The sequence below is a fragment of the Apodemus sylvaticus genome, chromosome 9, assembly GCF_947179515.1.
Source record: "Apodemus sylvaticus chromosome 9, mApoSyl1.1, whole genome shotgun sequence".
Lineage (NCBI taxonomy): Eukaryota > Metazoa > Chordata > Mammalia > Rodentia > Muridae > Apodemus > Apodemus sylvaticus.
Window position 1 is genome coordinate 40,820,026 of NC_067480.1, and position 20,992 is coordinate 40,841,017.

General features: G+C 47.5%; 1 protein-coding gene across 1 annotated transcript in view; it reads left to right on the forward strand.

Moving 5' to 3' along the window:
- Positions 1–20,992, forward strand: part of Mreg (melanoregulin) — a 52,611-nt gene continuing 31,619 nt past the window's right edge. The window contains exon 1 of the mRNA XM_052191826.1: positions 1–451. Coding sequence (XP_052047786.1) covers positions 334–451 — 118 coding nt within the window. The 5' untranslated portion in view covers positions 1–333. The remainder of the gene's footprint in view (positions 452–20,992) is intronic.

The window sequence follows — 20,992 nt, forward strand, 5'->3', positions numbered from 1 at the left end:
AAGGACGGTTGGGCTCGGCCGCCGCGAGCTGCAGACCCCTGCTGCCCAGCGGTCACCCCCCGGGGGTTCTGCGCTGCGCCTGGAGCGCGCTCGCTCCTTAGAGGGCAGCAGCGGGCGTCGCCGGGACGCATGCGCTCGGGCGGCACCCGGGGAATTAAAAGAGAGAGGGAAAAGCTCCCGCGGCAAACGCGCAGCTCGCGTCCCCCAAGGCCGGCCGCGGCGTGATGCGCACGGCCCGGCCCGTGACGCCGCGGCCGTCCCCTTCCCCGTCCCCGCGCCCCAGCCGCCATCGCGTGCGCGGCTCCGGGATCCCGGCGCCCGGCCTCGCTCCCCATGGGGCTGCGCCGCTGGCTGCGGAGCGCCTGCTGCTGCTGCCCGTGCCCGTGCCTGGAGGAGCCCGCGCGGCCCGAGAAGGAGCCGCTGGTCAGGTGCGTACCGGACCGCCTCGCGGGTTGGGGACCCGGGTGTCGTCTGAACCGGGGAGGGGGTGCCGTGAGGTCACACCGCCGTGCCACCGGGCCCCCCTCTCGGCTCGGCATAGCGCGTCTCGGACAAGACGTTTTAAGCTCCGGATCCTTGGTTCAGATTTTGTTTGGCTCCTCGGAGGCTGCGGATGCCCCTGGGAAACGCCACTGACTGGTGCAGGGGACAGGGCCGGGAAGAGAAGTTTCCAGAGGGGGGCTTCATCGGATGAGATGGAGGTTTCCTTGGCACGGAGCAAAAAAAGTTTGGCTATCTCGTCCAATGTCATGACAGAAAGAAGTGACTGAGGAAGTCTCTCGTGATAAAACTGTGTGTGCTGTCCCGGAGACAGCCTATTGACTGTTCGGGATAGCTTAAGCTGTGAAATGTGAGGAAATTTAATGCTCATTAGCTAATGTGCTAAAAGGCTTTGTGGAGGAACCCTATGCACAGCTTTGCTTCTTTTTTTTTTTTTAAACGATACTTTAACAGAAATATAAGCACAAGAGGTAGAAGAAAAAGACACTCAGAAATAAGACATAGCCAAGTGTGGTTGCCGGCTTCAAGAGCAAACTGTGATTTTTATTTTTCCTTAAAATGATTTATTTATTTTTTTTCCTACTGTGAGTTTGCTGAAACGAAGTTCCACCACACCAGGTTAACCTTATGTTCTAAAAAATGAATGAGGTCCCACCAAGTTGTGCCCCAGGGAACAGAATTGAAATTAGGGCACAGGATGTAGGGTGGAATTCTAGGCTCGAACAAGCTCAGAAGCCAGGGCCTCTTCCTTAAGGGACATGAGACTGTTGTGCTTGCACAACTCTTCCCAACGCCGAGCATGGATTACCTCTCCTTGCTCTGTCAAGTCCAGACACTTCTCCTGACTTCGGAGAGTTACATAACCCACCCGCCTGCCTGTCTGCTCTTCTTTTCCACCGCATTAAGCATGCTTGCCCCAGTAGGAACCATCTACTCCCAGTCCCTCCAGGCTCCCGGCCAGTGGTGACCTTTTGCCTTCTGCCCTTTCCTAAAGTGGCTTCCTTTGGTCACGTTGCCCCTCTTCATCTTCCTCTTGTGATTTAGGCCTTGAATTATCATCTTGTTGTTTGGTCAGGTGTTTTATGAAATATGTCTAGACATACAAGGCACTATATACATACACAACAACAGCGAACACACACACACACACACACACACACACACACACACACACACACACACGGTGTCTTACTATGTAGACCCGTAGACCTGGCTGACCTCTAATTCAGAGCCCCACTTGCCTCCTACGTGATCAGATTAAAGGTGCCCTCCACCTCTCTGGGCGACCGTAGTACGTGTGGTTGTTTTTGCTAATAGCCCTCTTGCTTAGATTTTGAGATTACTTTGGGCTTGGAGAAACTGAATTACCTATCTTTAATTTAAACGGCAATAGGTAACAGTGTAGATTTTTATCTCGGAACTCCAGACTCTAGGTTATTATGAAATACAGCCTTCAATTACTTTCAGCTAGTTTTTTTCCCCCAGTGCTTTTTTTTTTTCTTTCTAGAATTGCTGGGCTTTAGGTGCCTTTTATTTTGAAATTGAGACCCTCTTCTGCCTTGCTTTACACTTAATAGATGACAGTCCATCAATTTTCTGACTTTTTTTTTTCTTTTTTTCCCTCAAGACAGGGGTTTCTCTGTGTAGCCCTGGCTGTCCTGGAATTCTCTCTATAGACTAGGCTGGCCTTGAACTCAGAAATCTGTCTGCCTCTGCCTCCCAAGTGCAGGGATCAAAGGCGTGGGCCATTACTGCCTGGCGACTTTTTTTTTTTAAGAAGATAAAGTTAGCCAAGCATGGTGGAACATTATAATCTCAGCACTTAGTTTGGGAGGCAGGAGAATCAGGTGTTCAAAGCTGCCTTGGCTAAATAAGTTTAAACATAAGACCCTGTCTAAAAAGAAATATTTAAAAATTAGGAAGGTGTGGGGTGATGGTGGTGCACTCTTTTAATCCCAGTACTTAGAGGCAGAGGCAGGCAGATCTCTGTTAGTTGTAGGCCAGCCTGGTTTACAGAGAGTTCCAGGCCAGCCAGAGCTACACAGAGAAACCCTGTCTCAAAAAAAAAAAAAACAAAAAAACAAAAACAGGGACTGGAGAGATGGTTCAGTGGTTAAGAGCCCTGACTGCTCTTCTGAAGGTCCTGAGTTCAAATCCCAGCAACCACATGGTGGCTCACAACCATCTGTAATGAGATCTGATGCATTCTTCTGGAGTGTCTGAAGACAGCTACAGTGTACTGACATAAATAAATAAATCTTTAAAAACAAACAAACAAAAACAAAACCAAGCCGGGCGGGGTTGCCCACGCCTTTAATCCCAGCACTTGGGAGGCAGAGGCAGGGGGATTTCTGAGTTCAAGGCCAGCCTGGTCTACAAAGTGAGTTCCAGGACAGCCAGGGCTACACAGAGAAACCCTGTATCGAAAAACAAACAAAATTCCATTAGAAAACAAAACAAAACCAAACAACAACAACAACAAAATAGGAAGGTATAGTCAGTTGCAGCAGCATAGCAAGGCACTGACTGATGAGTCCAGCTACCTGGGTTGAGTCACGTAAGAGGGTGAGTGGCCGTGAGCTGTTAAAGTTATTTGTGCCACAGCTTCCTCATGTCTTTGTTAAGGGTGATGATGCTAGTACGCACTTCAGAGGATTTCAGGGAGAAAGGAGAGGTCATGCATGCCAAGTGCTTAATAGAGTCTCTGACAACATAGTAAATAGTCCATAAATTTTAATTAGTACCAGTCTTCATGCTGTGCTTCTGAGCATGTGAGTGTGAGTGGGCTTGTGTCACGTGGCCTGGTGTTATTCTGGCGCCATTTTGATGTAACCATTTCGGAAGGCCAGCTTGTTTATGAGTGAGCATGAGATAGTGGTGTATGTGTGTCTGTGGGTTCACACTTGTTCTTTTCTACCCAAGTCATCAGAGGGTCTGGTTGGAATTCATTGTTTTAGTTTACTGTTATTGCATATTTGTGTGTGTGATATTGGTATGTTGGCATGTTTATATGCATGGTCACATGCGCATGGGTACATGTATGTACAGGCGTATGTGCATATAGAAGCCTGATATCAGGTGTGTTCTTGACTGTTTCCCCTGTGTGTGTTGAAGCATGGTCTCTCACTTGAATTCAGAGCTTGCTAGCTGGCCCCTTGGCTCAGGAGATGGCCTGTCTCTGCCCCCTTAGCTGGAATTACAGGTGGATGATCAATGCCCACTTGGCATTTATGTGGGCACTGGGGATCCAAACTCTAGTATGCACACAAAATCATGCGGCTGTCACTACTATATCTGTGTGTGTGTCCATCTGTCTGTCTGTCGGCATGCTTGAGCCTTGACTTATGTGTGGAGGTCAGGAGAGAGGACCACCTGTGAGAGCCAGTTCTCTATTGCCATGTAAGTCCAGTAAGCATAGGTACCCTCCGAGCCATCTTTTCAGTAGGCAGATTTTTGACCTTGATCCTTTGGCTTTTTGGGGAGGTGACTGTGTCTCTGAGGAGGAAGGATTCTCCCTTCTCAGGCCTCTGTTTTCCTTCTTCTGCTTGTCTCCCCTCCCCCCAGCCCTCCCCCAACATCCTTCAGTTTCCCCTGACTAACCATTCACCTTGACGAAGCTATGATCTTTCAGTGCCATTCTCTGATGCCCTCTGTATCACATGCAAAATGTCCGAAGGGCAGTTGCCTGGACCCCCATTTCCTTCTTGACTGTTGTTGTTCTTGTTGTTTTTGTTGTTCTTGTTATTATTATTATTATTAAATAGAAACTTCTGGTAAGATTATTAAAAACACAGCTTCTGGTACCTATCCCAAAGAGACTGATAAATAAGTCTGGGGCAGGTCCCGGGTTCTGATTTTAGGAACTGCAACTATGCTTGGGGGTTTGGCTGTGGGTGGTCTGTGCACCTAATTTGTGAAACACACCTCTGAAAGCAACACTCAGGGCTGGTGAGACGGTCAGCAGGTAAAACTGTGCTCTGCCAGCACGAGATCAGGGATTTGGATCTCCAGAAACCTCGTAAAACGCCCGGTGGGTGTGTCAGCCAGACTGCCATCCCAAGGTGCTTGGAAGCCAGGACAGAGGATTCCGGAGCAAGCCGGCTAGAAAGAGTACCAGAGCTCAGAGCTCCAGGCAGCAAAAGACCGCCTCCACATAAAAGGTGGGGAGAGATCAGGAAGACTCTTGGCGTCAACCTTTGGCCTCTGTGTGTGCACATGTCACACTTGCACCCTCCACATTAGCAAGAGATAGCAAGAGAAATAACTGCTATGCTTAGATGCAGTGGAGGGGCGGTGAGCATGTGGGACACACCCAGATAGATAGCATCTATTTGTTGGGTTCCTCATCTTTTCCTGATCCTGAAGTCAGACTTCTAGATCAATGGATGTCTTGCTTTGAAGGTTGCAAGCGAGGAGGACTGTCTGGTCCTCTCTCTGTGCTCGCTCCCTGTTGCCACACTAGACTCCCTTGTCTGCTCTTCCTCATTTCCTCCTCCCTGGAGTCTAATTTTGCACTCACTGCCTCTGTCTGTAACCAACTAGTGAGCTGGCTTCCTACCTGCTGCCTTTGCTGATGTCATGCTTGTTAGCAGAGACACCTTTGTATTTTCTGTGTCCCCTCCCCACTGTGTGAGTGTGTGAGTGTGTGAGTGTGTGAGTGTGTGAGTGTGTGTGTGTGTGGTTTGTGTGCAGTGTGTGTGAACAGAAGCCAGAGGAGGAGGACATCTGGCATCCAGCCTTCAAACCACAGATTATTCTCTTGAGACAGGGTCTTAATGTAGAGCTAGGCTGGCAGCCAGTAAGACCCAGTGATCCTCCTGTCTCCACCCCATCACAGTTCTGGGACCACAGGAGTGTGAACGAGGCCATACTTGGCCCAGTGATCCTCCTGTCTCCACCCCATCACAGTACTGGGATGCCAGGAGTGTGAACTTGGCCTTTTACATGAATGCTCGAGACTTGGACTCAGTGCTCACACCTGCCCAGCAAGAGCTCGTGAGCTCTCTCTCTAGTTTCCTAGTTTCTTTCCTTCTGAGAAATGTTGCTCCGGTTTAAGGCCCATTTCAGTTGCTGCCTTTTTGAGCATATGTTGGGAAATCTCCCTAAGAAGTTAAGGCGTCTCTTTACTTTTACCCTTGGGCCTCTTCCTGCCTTCAGCTAGCTGTCACAGTTATAAGGTGTATATTTTAAGTCTGGTGAGACTAGAGGTCTCAGGCCAGCTTCTGGTGACTGAATCTTCGCTTTCGTATACCCTGCGGTATCAGGCACAATGAGCCACAATGTAGTAAGAGCCGAATAAAATTATTTTTGACTGTTAGTTATATTTGTCTATTTGTGAATTGTTTGCTGTCTATTAAATTTTCTAAATCATCTTTATCATCGCATTTTTATCTATCTATCTATCTATCTATCTATCTATCTGTCTTTTGAGACAGGGTTTCTCTGTTCATCTCTGGCTGTCTTGGAACTCACTCTGTAGACCAGGCTGGCCTCAAACTCACAGAGATCCACCTGCCTCCCAAATGCCAGGATTAAAGGTGTGCACCACACTGCTTGGCTTTAAAATTATTAAAGAAAATTATGATGAGTAGTGAAACAGATATCAACAATTTTGACACGTACCTTAAGAAAGAATGATATCGTCCCTGTACCTGTCACTCTTGTGTATGCTTGACCTTTAAATGAAATCTATTTTTAGAATTCTTAAACCTTATGTGCAAAGTGTGTATTGCATTCAGGCTCTTGCATAAGTGATATTTATTTGCATCTATTGTCATTTAATTGCCACTGTGACCAAAAGAGACGTTATCTAGTCATAAGTGAGGAATCCTGAGCATCGAGAAATTAAGTAATAAATTTAAGGTTATAACTAATAAGAGAATGGCTGTTCTTCTGCGAGGATGCAGGTTTGATTCCTACCACCCCTGTGGTGGCTCACAACTGTCTGTACTTCCAGTCCCAAGGGATCCGATGCTCTAATCTGGACTCCAAGGGAACCAGGCATGTACGTGGCACACAGCCGTACATGCAGGCAAAACACTCATGCGTATAAAACAAAATAAATAGATCTTAAGGGAAAACAAAACAAAACATTGTGATGACACACACCTGTAGGTGTGATGTTTGGGAGATGTGGAAGCAGAGGGAAGGGACGGTCAAGGTCTTTGAGGTGTGGTGACACATGCCTTTAATTCCAGCACTCCATACCAGAGGTGGGTGGATCTCTGTGAGTCTGAGGCTCACTTGGTCTACATAGAGAGTTCCAGGTCAGCCAGGATCACACACACACACACACACACACACACATACACACACACACCAAATTCAAGGTTCACCTCAATTACATAGTGAGTTCATGGTCAGCCTGGGATATACTAGACTCTGCCTGAATAAAATGTGAATCCATGCCTGTCTGGTTTAAAACCTGTACGTAGGGGGCCTGGAATGATAGCTCAGTTGGTGAGGGCTTGTCTTGCAGGCATGAGGTTTGATCTGCAGTACCCATATAAAAAACATGTCAGGCATGATAGTGTGTGTTCGCAATCCAGAACTAGAGAGTCCTTTTACACACACACACACACACACACACACACACACACACACACACACACACACACACGAGATTCCTAGAGCAAGTTATTTCTTGCTGATTCCAGCTTTGGGGTTTCCTGGTGTCTCCTGGCTAGCAGCAGCACGGTTTAACCTTTTCCTCTGTCTGCCAGGTCCTTAAATTACTAACATCTTTAAAACCCATATTTCCAAGTAATGGCTCTTTGGCAGGTCCCGGAGATTAAGTACTTGGATACACCTTTTGTGGGGACACTTGAGCTCACTACAGAATATTTTGGAAAAATGAGTGAGCCAAAGTACCTGCTTTGCTTAGCAAAGCTTAGGGGTGCTGGTCACACCTAGAGCTTCGTGAACCAGGTAAGCACCCTTACCAGTGAGCTATGGTCTTGGCCATCCAAAGCATTGCTTTCTGATTTCACTTTTTTTTTCTTTGTTTTTTGGATTTGTTTTTTTTTGAGACAGGGTTTCTCTGTGTAGCCCTGGCTGTCCTGGAACTCACTCTGTAGACCAGGCTGGCCTCGAACTCAGAAATCTGCTTGCCTATACCTCCCAGAGTTCTGGGATTACAGGTGTGCGGCACCAACGCCCGGCTGTGATTTCACATTTGTAACACGATTTTCCACTATCCTTTATAGAAGCATGCCCTTGCTATGTAAGACTCTACTTGAGTGTGAGTTGTGGCCCCGGGGCTTTAGCTGCAGACACTGTTAGGCAGAGAGTGATGCCCAAGCCCTTTGATATCATACAGCCTTTTTTTACATTACCAGAGGCCTTGGAAGAGGCCAAGATAGAACGTTCGGTGCAACGCCACAAGTAACACCATCTCTCATGTGCACTGCTTGGTACCCTCTCAGGGGAAGGCATTCTTATTCCATCTTTATTACCCATTAGTAACTGAGCAATAGCCACCATCACTGTGTGGGTATTCAAAGACAAAAGAAGCAGAAAGAGCCACCAGGCCTGCTTTGGTTCTTCTGTAGTCCAGGCGGGCCTGCCCCCGTGGTCCTCCAGCCTCCAGTGTCCTGAGTAGCCGGAACCTCAGGCCTGGTTTAAATTGCTGACTGTGGATGGTTCTCTCTATGTCCACCTGGGTGGACATAGACGCTTCCATATACCACGCCCCCTGCTTGTTTCAGACACCCGCCTGCAGCTTTGTGATGCTCTCACGGGTGGGCGAGGGTTGGAGAAGAGATGCAGCCCTCCGTTTGTCTGCCAGGCCTGGATGCCAATTATGGACAATAAATGAGTCCTCACTTTGCTCTAGGTAATTATCTTGTGTCCACAGAGAGCGTGTTTTAAGAAGGAATGGAATTTTTCCGAATGTCCCCCAGGCTGTGTAGACATGACATAGTTTGAGCCAGCCTACCTCAGGGTGCCGACAAGGGAGAGTCAAGGAGGAAGCTGTCTCTGACAGTTTACCTTCCCCGAGCTTGCCCTGATCCTTCATGGGCTATCCTTCATGCTCCTGGTGTAGAAGGCAGTGTTTGTATATGGACAAGGCTTTGTATATGTTAGTTGAATATTGCCGTAACCCATGAGGAGGAGGCACAGTCGTTAGTCAGAGTCTGTGAAGTGACCCTGAACGCTGGCTGAGTAGATACCAAACCCCTGGTGGACACATACTCTTCTTTGATGCATCGCTTCATCATTGGTTGTTAACATCGAACTCACGGGGAACAGCTGCTTGATGTACGAATGGAGTTTATTTAGCTCAGGCCTTTTACTTATTTTGTTTTACACACGGGTCTTCCATAACCCAGGCTGACCTCGAACTTGCTGTGTAGCCGAGAATGACCTTGGACATCTCATCCTCCTGTCTCTTATTTTGCAAGAGTTAAGATTACACGCTCTCAAGACCATGTCTAGTTTATTCAGTGCTTGGGGTTTAACCCTGGGATTTGTGCATTCAAAGTAAGTACTGAACCAACGGAGCCACCTCCCCATTCCATACACAGGGATTTTCATATTTCAGTACCAGCCACCCTTGGGAGCATTGTAAGCAGCAGGTCACCAGTGAAAAGTGAAAAAGAAATGCAGAAAACATCATGATAAAACGTTCTTCATTTTACAGGGTAGACTCACATGACCTTTGAGTTGATTGAGTTATGTATATTACAAAAAGGGTACTTGTCACCGGCACGAGAGAGGAGCGGGTGCTGCCAGCCTGTCCAGGCTCAGCTGGGACTGCTGCTCTGTGCCTGCCTACGTATGACCTTAAAACTATGGGTTTTAGTATCGATTTTAGGGTTACGGTAAATTTTAGTGAGTGGGAGATTCAGTAGATGTGGGTTCTGTGGACAGTGAGGATCAATGTACTGATAGCTCCACTTGACAGTTGGAAAACTGGGGCAGAGAGAGAGCGTCGGTGACTTGGTGAAAGGCATGCATAGGCCTGTTACCTATTGGCGTCATTGTGAGAGCAGAGCTCTTCTCGGATGCAGTGTATGTGGGTGTTCATCTCCAGCTGCTTATATACTACTGTGTGCTAGCAATTGTGTTTGGAGTGTGAGACTTTCCTTGAGTTGTGGTAGCCTGGGGTCCAGAATCCCCGTGCTGCTTTCCAGGCACTAAGGTTATGACCTGTCAGTGGGGAGGAGGGACGGGGCCAAGGGAGGCTCACGGAGTTTGAAGGGGATTGTCCCATGTTCAAAGCTTCTTACATGTTGGAGTTTTTCTATTTACGGGCTGGACTCACGTGACCTCTGAGTTGACCGAATCACTTTCACCCTTAGAAGGGCTGACATAAGCTGATGTTGCTGAGCGCTCTCAGCCTGGGGGCGAGACCCGATTCTCTCTCTGCAGCACACTGTCGGGTTTGTAGAGCCAGGTCTCAGCAGATTGTGAAGGGTTAACTCATCTCAACCCCGATCCCTGCAGTGTATGCAGGCTGTGGCCCGCCACAGCCCTAGCCAGAGAGTGAGTCACAGGAGTCAGCAGAGACATGCAGGATCTCACGAATCCCATTCTCGGGCTAGCACATATACCTGCTTGAGAACTAGAGCAAAGCTGAAAAATATGGGGCTGTTCTTGGAACAGGGAGGGACTCGGAGATCAGCTAGTCACTGCTTACAGGATAGTTTTCTTTGTTATTGAGATACTCTTAACATATAGCTCTGGCTGGCCTGGGATGGACTGACTTTCTTCCCTTCCTTCCTTCCTTCCTTCCTTCCTTCCTTCCTTCCTTCCTTCCTTCCTTCCTTCCTTTTCTCCCTCCCTCCTTCCCTCCCTCCCTCCCTCCTTCCTTCCTTCCTTCCTTAAGATTTTATTTATTTTATGTATATGAGTACACTGTAGCTGCCTTCAGACACACTAGAAGAGGGCGTCAGATTTCACTACAGATGGTTGTGAGCCACCTTGTGGTTGCTGGGACTTAAACTCAGGACCTCTGGAAGAGCAGTTAGTGCTCTTACCCCCTGAGCCATCTCTCCAGCCCAGCCTGGGACTTTCTATGTAGCCTGGGCTTATCCAAAACTCATGGGGATCCTCCTGCCTCCTAAGTGCTGGGATTAGAGGCATAGGACCACCACCATTTTTAGTGTGTGGGTGTTTTGTCTGCACGAATGTCTGTGTATCATGTGCTTGCCTAATGCCCAGGAGAGCCGGAGGAGAACATGAGATCTCCTGAAACCGGAGTTTCAGGTGGTTCTAAGCCACCACGTGGTTGAGAGGAGTTGAACCTGGTCCTCTGGAACAGCAGTCAGTGTTTTTAGCTACTGAGCCCTCTCTTTAGCTCTCACAGGGATGATTTTTAAAGGTTTTCTTTCCTGGTAACCTACAGCAGCACCCCTGTTCTCCTTTTGTGACTTGGTCATGTGACCCTGGAAGGTCCCTAGAAGGTGATATTTCTTTCAGTCAGTTAGTCATATGACCCTGGAAGGTCCCCTAGAAGGTGACATTTCTTTGTTAGCCATGTGACACTGGATGGTCCCTAGAAGGTGACATTCTTTTTCTCTTGTACATCATATGATCTGATCTAGGTTTCCTGGAACTTTCTAAATGTCTTGAAGTGACTATATCACTTCATCTTTTATAAAAAGTAGACTGCTTAAAATAAAAGTTTATTCTGTTAGATATAATTTTTAGCTGGGCTAATAAATGTTTGAACTGATACAGTTATATGCTATACATTCTATTTTTATAGTTATATACTGTACATTCTGTTCTTTTTATAGCTATATACTATATATTCTATTCTTTTTATAGTTATATACTATACAGTCTATTCTTTTTTGCCTTTTGGGAAAATAATTTTGGTGAGACATTTTACCTAGACACTATACCTTTTTCAATGTTTGGAAGTATCCTGAGTTTTCTTTCTTTCTTTCCTTCTTTCCTTCTTTCCTTCCTTCCTTCTTTCTTTCTTTCTTTCTTTCTTTCTTTCTTTCTTTCTTTCTTTCTTTCTCTCTCTCTCTCTCTCTCTCTCTCTCTCTCTCTCTCTCTCTCTCTCTCTTTCTTTTTTTGGTTTTTTTTGAGACAGGATTTCTCTGTGTAGCCCTGACTCTCTCCTGGAACTCATTACATAGATCACATTGGTCTCGAACTCAGAGATCCATCTACCTCTGCCCACCGAGTGCTGGGATTAAAGGTGTGTGCCACTCTGCCCTGCTCATCTTAGTTTTCTAAAAACCATAACATGTGTATGTTTAAGTTTACAGACAAAATACATTCAGGACTATAACCACTGCTCAAGATAAGAGATAGGTGTCACTCGCCACATAGCCCCTCCCTGATCATATCTAGACTTTCATCAGAGTCATTTCCTTGTATTTCTTTTTAGCCTTTCCACCTCTCTATGTACCTTAAAGATGCAGCCTAGTTTTGCCTTTTAACTTCACACCCATGGAGTCAAACGTTGTGTGTTTCCACACACCTCACTTCGCTCGCCTGTTGTGGTGAGCTTGCCTCATGGTTCTTCCTGCTGCACGCTCTATATTCTAGTACACTCACTCTTTCTATTAATGGCTTGAGAGTGGTTCCCAGTTTAACGCTATTAAGCATGTTTCTAAGGTCAGCACAGACCACAGAATTATCATCTTCTCCCATGGCCCTTTCCTGGTTCTGAGGATATGTTAAACAGGGCCTCTGTGAACCTTACCCTCTCTGCCTAGAATATTCTTTCCCTGGCTTCCTGCGTGGATGGCTCTCACTTTTTTCACCCAGTCATTTTGTCAGACAGTTCTTCCCCTGACTGTCATGTCTAACCCTGCTCTTCCCCTCTCTCTGAGCCTCTCTGTGTATTTCTTCATAGTCCTAGCTGTCATCTGACAGAAACACACGTGCCTATCATCTGGTCCTCCCACAAGACTCTAAGCCTGATCTTCATCAGTTTAACCAGCTGAACAATGTGAACAGTTTTCTTGGAACCCAGTGACTAACTCAACTCTGTTTGGAGCCCTGTGGGTTTGGGAAACAAATGATCAGTAATCTGCAACAAATATTTATTATCTATTGTGTGCCAGGTGCTATGTTAAATACTGGCAATAAACCACTGACTGAACAAACACTGTGGCTGGAAACTGGTCTTCATATGTCTTCTAATGAGGGTAAGCAACAGACACAAGAGACTATAAATATAGTTGGTAAATTGGGAATCCTAGGTATGCAGAAAAAAAGGAAGGATAGAACCAGAGGGCGAGGCGTGGTCACAGTAAATTGGTTAGAGCAGGCCACAAGAGCAGGTGATGTGTAGAAGGGTAGGACAGGGAGAGACAGTGAGTGTCTGGAGGAATCCAGGGTGGGCAGATAGATAAGCCCATGCGGGATGACTTGACCTCCCTTACATTTTGGGAGAATCAATTGTGTTGGCTGCTGGATTAAGAACAAAATCAGTTTGGAGAAATGGCTCAGCTGTTAACAGCCCTCGCTGCTTTTGCAGAGGAACTGGGTTTGATTCCCAACATCCACATAGTGGGTCACAACTATCTGTAACTCTACTTTCAGGGGATCTGTTGCCCTCTTCTGGGTTTTCTGGGCAGCAGGCACATAGGTGGTGCATATAAATACATACAGGTAAAACACTCCTGCACATAAAATTAAAAAAGAAAAACTAACCGACTAGGAAAAAACCAAACTGCCACAGGAATTCTTATGGCCGACCTGAGCAGCCATGGTGCGCGGTGTAGGGAGGGAGGAATTTGTTTGAACCCAGAACAGCAGGATTTTCTGATGCACTGGGAATAGGGCTTGAGGGATTCAGGGCAGCTTTGTGGTCTTGGCCGGAGCCACGTGAAGATGGAGCTGCCGTCATGGGAGTCCACCAGCAGCAGGTCCGTGTTTGCATCCTATAGAGGTAGTGCTGTCTGTGAGACTCTCACCGGAGGGAGAGAGATTTGGGTGCTGATTTAGGAATCTTCCTTAAAAAGCCAGGAGGCTGGATAAAGAAGCCAGTAGTGCAGGCGAGCCGGGGGAGGGGTGGATGGAGCCTCAGCTTCCTGAGTCTTTCTAGTGTCTCCTCAGCTGGAGGGAATGGACACAGGGCTGCCCTCCTGGCTTTGCCGGGATCTCAGCCCTGGAAGAGGAGTGCCTGGTATGCTCCTCTAGGGTCTGCCTTAGCCAAGGGGATGGAAGCCCAAAGGGACATGAAGCTGAGGGGCCAGAAGCCAGGAACCTGAGGTCCTCTCCTTCATTTCCAGGGATGTTACATCTCTGATGTTGAAAAAAGTCACGTGTGAAGGTGGGCCAGGGCCCAGAAAGCCCCCACAGCGTTTAAATGAACAAGGTTTAAACTCGAGGCAACGTGTTTGTTTATATGTTTTAGAGACAGGCTCTCACTATGTAAGATGTTTCAGACCTCACTCTGCAGACTAGGCTGACCTTGAACTCCCAGAGATCTGCTTGGCTCTGCCTCAAGGTGCCAGGATTAAAGGTATCCGCCTATGCCTGGCTTGGGTAGCAGATGTTTAAACACTGGATCAAGTAGGTTTTTCAAAAAGAAAATAGAAGGCTAGACTGTCTTAGAAGAAGTGAAGAAAGGACCGAAGAATGAAAGAAAGAAGAAGGGAAGAGATTGGAGGAAGAGAGGACAAAAGGGAGTGAGAGGGAAGACAGGAAAGGGAGAGAAGGTCAGGAGAGCGAGGGGAGGGGAGAGCCCCCCTCCCCCCCTCCAACCCAGAAGCGCTGCTGTAAGAGGCTGGCCAGGCCTGGTGGTGGAGAGTTGGACGGAGATCACACAGCTTCATGAGGTCCGCCTTTCTAGACTCAGGCTTTGTTCCCTTCCCTGTTCCTAGCTTCTGTCTTATAACAGCCATTGCTGACCCAAGGCCCAGATCAGAGCCGTGAGGTCATTGGAACTTCTGGCTGGCAGCCATCCAGTACCTGTGCTATCTTGTAGCTCTTTTCAAAATCTTTTTATGCAGGGTCCTGGGTGTGGTGAGGAATCCCCAGGTTTTCCCTGGAAATGGTTTTCCTGCTGACAGGCTCTTAGCAACCATGCCTCAGGCTGGCTTCTGCTTCTGCTGTTGAAAGAAGACTCCCGAGCAGTTTGGACCTCATGCCCTGAGGTGAGGGTAGGATGAAATACAAGACCTCCCCTTTGGGAGTGAGGGTGGCTTCTGCACGGCTGTAACCTCTGAGCAGCATCTCAAATGCCCAAGGTTCATTAAATATTTATTATCAGCAGATGGTGGCAGGCAAATGGCTGCTCTCACTTTCTCCAGAACCTTTTAGACTTGGTTATAGGAGGGAGGAGAGAGTGGGAAGCTGCTGGCTGGAAGTTCCCTTCCTTCAAGTGTCCTCCTGAGACTCCTGGGGCTCCGGAACCGCTCTCAGTTCAGTTCACCCTGTGTACTTTGTGGTCTGTGCCTCACAAAGGTTCCCGAGCTGCTTTTCCTCAGGTTATTTGCTTTATTTGTTTTAGTCTGGCCTCTCCTGGCTGCTTTCAGAGGAAGGTAAATTGATAGAGTTGCTGGAATCAGCTCAGGAGCTGGCCAGACAGACCTGTTTAGTGCTCCTCAAAAACTCACAGCCATGGTTCTTTCTGAAGTGTCTATTCATCTCTCTCTCTCTCTCTCTCTCTCTCTCTCTCTCTCTCTGTGTGTGTGTGTGTGTGTGTGTGTGTGTGTGTGTGTAGACCAAAGGATGGCCATGGGTATCATTTCTCAGGGGCTGTCCATTTTCCTTTTGAGACAGGGTTCCCTCTCTGACCTGGAATTCACCAGCAGGCTAGGCTAGGATTACAGCCTTACCTTACCATACATCTTGGTGCTGCAAAGGCAGCCAAAGCCACTTTCTCTACGGAGCTATCCTTCCAGCCCCTTGACCGTCCTTTTGACAGTCATTGCTAGAATAATCACTTACTGAGAGGCAGGAGTCCACCTTCTCTCTGATTCTAAAGAAGACTTCCTGGTACTGAAGAACATGGCCACTTGGGTCCTGGTGGGGAGATAGCAGGGTGGGGTAGGGTGGATGTGGCTGTCCAGACATGTGGGCTCAGATGGGGGCATCTGATGAAGGAGGGCGACACCCTGGAGAGGTTCACTCAGGGCAGCCCCCGCTGGTTCTTTTCCTCCATTCCATTGTCTCCTGAGTATCAGCAACTAGGCAGCACTTGAGACTCTCCACAGGCTAACTTCAAAACTATGCCCTTACTTAGGGCAAGCCTAGATGTGGGGAGAACTCAGGAGGAGGCACCTATTGGCAGAGTGAACATTTCTATATATGTTACCTTTTCTGTTTGTTTGTTTTTTCTTTTTCTTTCTTTCTTTAATGTGAGAACAACTGTTGCTGTCTTCAGACACACCAGAAGAGGGCATCTGATCTCATTACAGATGGATGTGAGCCACCATGTGGTTGCTGGGAATTGAACTTAGCACCTCTGGAAGAGCGATTGGTTCTCTTAACCACTGAGCCATCTCTCCAGCCCTTGTTTGTTTTTTAAAGACAGGGTTCTTTGTGTAGCCCTGGCTGTCCTGGAACTCTGTAGACCGGAGATCTGCCTGCCTCTCTGCCTTTGCAGTGCTAGGATCAAAGGCAGGTGCTGCCACTGTCTGGCTCATATGTTACATTTTAATCTTCCTATTACTATTATGTGTCTCTGTAGCTTACAGATGAAGCAAGCTGGCATTTAACATAGGATGAAGTGAGTGTGTGTGTGTGTGAGTGTGTGTGTGTGTCTGTGTCTGTGCGCATGCATGTGTGAGGGGGGGGCAGGGCAAGAGATTCGATCGGACAGACAATTCAGTCCCTGAGAGATGATTGCCCTGCCTTAGGGCTAGGGACATTCAGTTACTATCATTGAGTAATTGATCTCACTTAGGGGATGAGCTCCTCGTGAGGTGTCTGTCTGTGAGTGAGGCGTCAGTGTTCCTGGAACCCATGTGACTATAGGTCTAGGTAATATTAGAAACTTCTAGGCTGAACTCCAGGGGATCCAGAGCAGGATATTGTAAAAGCTGACAGCTGGATGTTCCTCCAGTCTGGAAAGTACCTTAGTTATCTTATCTTCATGCTTTTGGTCTTGAGGGATGAGATAGGTTAGGTGAATTCAGTGCTAATCAACTTTGTATCACAAGGCTTTCAACAGACACCCCTTAAATGATTAACATGTCTGTGTGCAGTCTAGAACAAGAATCTGATCTGAAGTTTTAAGACAAAGGAGACGAACAAAAACAGAAGACAGGCCCACCAAGCTTTATCCCGCTCTTGGTACCCACTGGGCATCCAAGAGAAGGGCCAGTGCTAATGAGCAAAACCAGTCTCTCAGCTCCTGCCGTGACGTGGTTACTCAGTGACTCCCAGACAAGAACCTCACTCAGGACTATTGTCAGCGTTTCCTTGGAGAAATTTGGTTCTTAGCTATCACGTGGGATAGTGGCCCTCACCCTTCCGGTCCCAGGTGGCTGTGTAACAGGAAGGGTGGAATGGGAGAACCCTTGATACAAGTGCGGAGTCTAACGGGCCATGGCTCACAGGCTGTAAGAGCTAGTAGGCAAAAAGCTCCGGGTTCAGACACCATGCTCTTCAACGCCATGCTGATAATGTGCTGAGCCCCTGACGCAGTGCACAAGCTCCCAATTAGATGCTTTTGTTGTCTCTTAGAACCGTGACTAAGGCACATAGCCCTCCTCATGTGACAGTTGATTGTGACACTGCCCCCAACTATACCTTATTTTTCCTTGAGAGTTATTGCTCTACAACCCTTTGTGTGTATGTGTTTTGTTTTTGTTTTTTTTTTGTTTTTGTTTTTGTATTTTTTTTCGAGACAGGGGTTCTCTGTGTAGCCCTGGCTGACCTGGAACTCACTCTGTAGACCAGGCTGGCTTCGAACTCAGAAATCCGCTTGCCTCTGCTTCCCAAGTACTGGGATTAAAGGTGCAGGCCATCACCGCCGGGCCGTGTTTGTTTTTTTTAAAGATTTTTTTAAAAAAATTTTATGTATATGAGTACACTGTCACTGTCTTCAGACACCAGAAGAGGGCATCAGATCCCATTACACAGGGTTGTGAGCCACCATGTGGTTGCTGGGAATTGAACTCTGGACCTCTGGAAGAGCAGTCAGTGCTCTTAAGCACTGAGCCATCTCTCTTGCCCCTCTACAACCCTCTGATCTGACCTTTTAGTGACCGCCACCCTCCGCTCACTGCGCGCTGGATCTGCTTTGCAGAGAAACACAAATGGATAACAACAGAGGAAGGTGTTGGAATGCTGGGAATCAGCAATTTTGCACGGAAATCTTTGGGAGATGTTGTTTACTGTGGTCTGCCTGAAGTTTGGACAAAATTGAAAAAAAAAACCAGGAGGAGTTTGGTGCTTTGGAGAGCGTGAAGGCTGCCAGTGAACTCTCTCCTCTGTCAGGAGAGGTAACTGAAGTCAATGAAGCACTTGCCAAAAACCCAGGGCTCGTCAACAAGTCCTGTTATGAAGATGTTTGGCTGATCAAGGTGACACTGAGTGACCCTTCTGAGCTGGATGAATTAATGAGTGAAGAGGCATATGAGAAATAGGTGAAGGCCACTGAGGAGTGACCATGGCAACCCTCCGCTTCCAGATAAAACTGGATGTGACCCGCCCCAGCGTGCTTGCCTTAAGCTAGTGGAGAATTTAGCAATGCTGGTGGGAGGAACCTGTTCTTGGCAGTGGTCCTTAAGACCCACCCCCAACTTCCTAATGGATGCGGATAAACACAGTGCCCAGATTTTTTTGATAATCACCATACTAAGTATTTAGAGTAGGGGTTGAGCTCTGCTGTTTAGAATTCTTAAGATCATTTGTAGTGAAAAGTGGTTACGAGGCTGGGTTTGGTGACTGTTTAATGCCAGCACTCAACAGGCACATGCTAGTTCAAGTTGTCTACATAACAAGTTCTAGACCAGGCACAGCTTTGCGTGAGACCCTACCCACTGGTTATCAGAATTTCATAATTCAAGATCACAGTGGTGTATCTTACATAATTTTGTAACTCGTCCATATCCGCCACTGGATTTTGGTCAGATACTTAGTGTCTTCTCACTGGAAATGCCTGGGAATGCTGCGAAGTGTGGTATAGTGTCAGAGGCAGGAGACTACTTACTGTCTTTGTTTCACCATGCCACACTGTGAGAAACAAATAAAACCTTCATCCTCTTAAAAAAAAAGGTGTGTACCACCACCTCCTGGCTGTAGCTAGGGATTTTACCAACCCTGTCCAGTACTCAGCGTCTCCGTCCCATACTGGGTCAGGTGGCTGGCCTCTGATGGGCCTTGGCTCCAGTATCCTCCTCTCCTTTCACCCTGGCTTTGGTGTGTGGGTCCTGGGAGTCATTCCCAGGCCTGAGGACTTGATTGACAGCCCGGTCTGTACCTGCTCACTCACTCGAGCCTCAGGGCACCTCTCTTTCTGAGTAGCTCTGCTGGTTCCCAGTCCGGTAGGAGTCCCACTCCCCTTCGTTTTCTTTTTATACACAGGGTATCTCTGTGTAGCACAGGATGGCCCAAGCTTTCTGTGCCCATGCCTGGCTCCTCAACTACATAGTTTAAAAAAAAAAAAATCTCAAAAAAAAAAAAATCTCTGGAATCCTCTCCTGCCCTAGCTCAAGCTTTCCCCACACTTTACCCAGTTTTTAAGATGCTAATGCTGCTCAACCCTGCCTCACGAGTCATGTCCATACTAACCTACAAAAAGGTTAGGCGCATGACCTATGGAATGTTCGTCTCTAGCCCTGAGCGTCCTCTCTGGAGCGAGTGTTCCCTTTCTCCCAGAGCCTCACACGCCTCCCTTGCTGGCAGCTCTGTTGCCTGCCTCTTTACAGTTGTAGCATGGTTTCTCTGTTTGCCCGCCCAGCCCAGTGTCTGCTGCCACCAGCTTCCTAGATGTGCTCTCCCGCTGCCTCCTTTACAGCACTTCCCATAGTTTTTAATGATCAGCCCTGTGATCATCCAGGAACAATCTCCTGTTCTTGGTTTTACTGAGGACCAGAGACAGGAGTCACATCCTCGTGCCCACAGTTTCACTGAGTCCCGTGATTAAGGTGTAGTCATCCGTCATACATGTTATTACATGAAGTGAGCAACTCCAGTGTGGCTGATTGTCCTGTTCTGCAGAAGCTGACTAGGGCTATGCACAGGCATGTCCTGTGTGCGATTCTTCATCACCAGTCTCCCCAGAGCCAAACATGGGTATGCTTTATCTATAAAGGCATACATGTATGCGGGGCTGCAGGCATGTGGTACGAAATGCATGTGGAGGCCCAACATTAATGTCAGGAGATTATCTCCTTCTGTCCCACCTTTCTTGATGAGGCAGAGTCTCTCAGTCAAACCCAGAGGTTGCCCATATCTTGGCTGGTCTTGCCAGCCAGCTTGCTTGACGGATCTGCCTGCATCTTCTGAGGCTGTAATTACAGGTGGGCTGCCAAACACGCAGCTGTCACCTGGGTGCGGGAGATTTGGACTCTGGTCCTCACCCTTGTGCAGCAAGTGGTTGTTGTTTTACTTTTGTTTTGATATGTAGCCTGATGCCCTGGAACTTGCTAGGTAGACCAGGCTAGTCTCAAACACATCGAGGTCAACTTGCCTCTGCCTCCTGAATGTGGGATTAAAGATGTGCACCACTACATCTGCCTCCAATAAATACAAATTGTGTATGGGTATTTTGCCTGCTTGCACGTGTGACTGGTATCCTTCAAAGCCAGACGAGGGTGTTGGATGCGCTGAAACTGGAGTTACAGATGGCTGTGACTCTCCATGGGGATGCTTGGAATTGAACCCAGCTCATCTGGAAGAGCAGCTAGTGCTCCTAAATGCTGAGCCATCTCTCCAGCCAGGAAATGGTTTTTGTTTTTAGGGTTCAATTTATGTATGTATGTATGTATGTATGTATTTATTTATTTATTTATGATTTATTTATTATAAGCCATTACACTGTAGCTGTCTTCCAGACAGTTGTCTGCCCTCCAGAAGAGGGCATCAGATCTCATTACAGATGTTTGTGAGCCACCATGTGGTTGCTGGGATTTGAACTCAGGACCTTCAGAAGAGCAGCCAGGGCTCTTAATGGCTGAGCCATCTCTCCAGCCCATAAGGGAATGTTTTAATCCACTCAGCCACCATCCCAGTCTACAACTGAAATTCTTAGTCCTTGATCATTGAGGGGCTGTGTCTCCCAGATAACCTGGATTCAATTCACAGCACCCACATGGCAGATCACAACTGTCTGTAACTCCCATTCCAGAGGACCTGAAGCCCTCACACAGATATATGTGCAGGCAAAACACCAATGCGCAAAAAATAAAAATAAGTAAATTGTAATTTTTCTTACTAATTTATCTATCTGTCTGTCTGTCTGTCTGTCTTTTGCCTGGATGTATGTCTGTGCACCACAGTTGTGCCCGGTGACATAGAGGCTAGAAAGGGTATCAGATCCCCTGGAATAAGAGTTAAGATGGTTATGAACTGCCATGTGACTTGAACTCTGGGTCCTCTGGAAGAGCAACCAGTGCTCCAAACT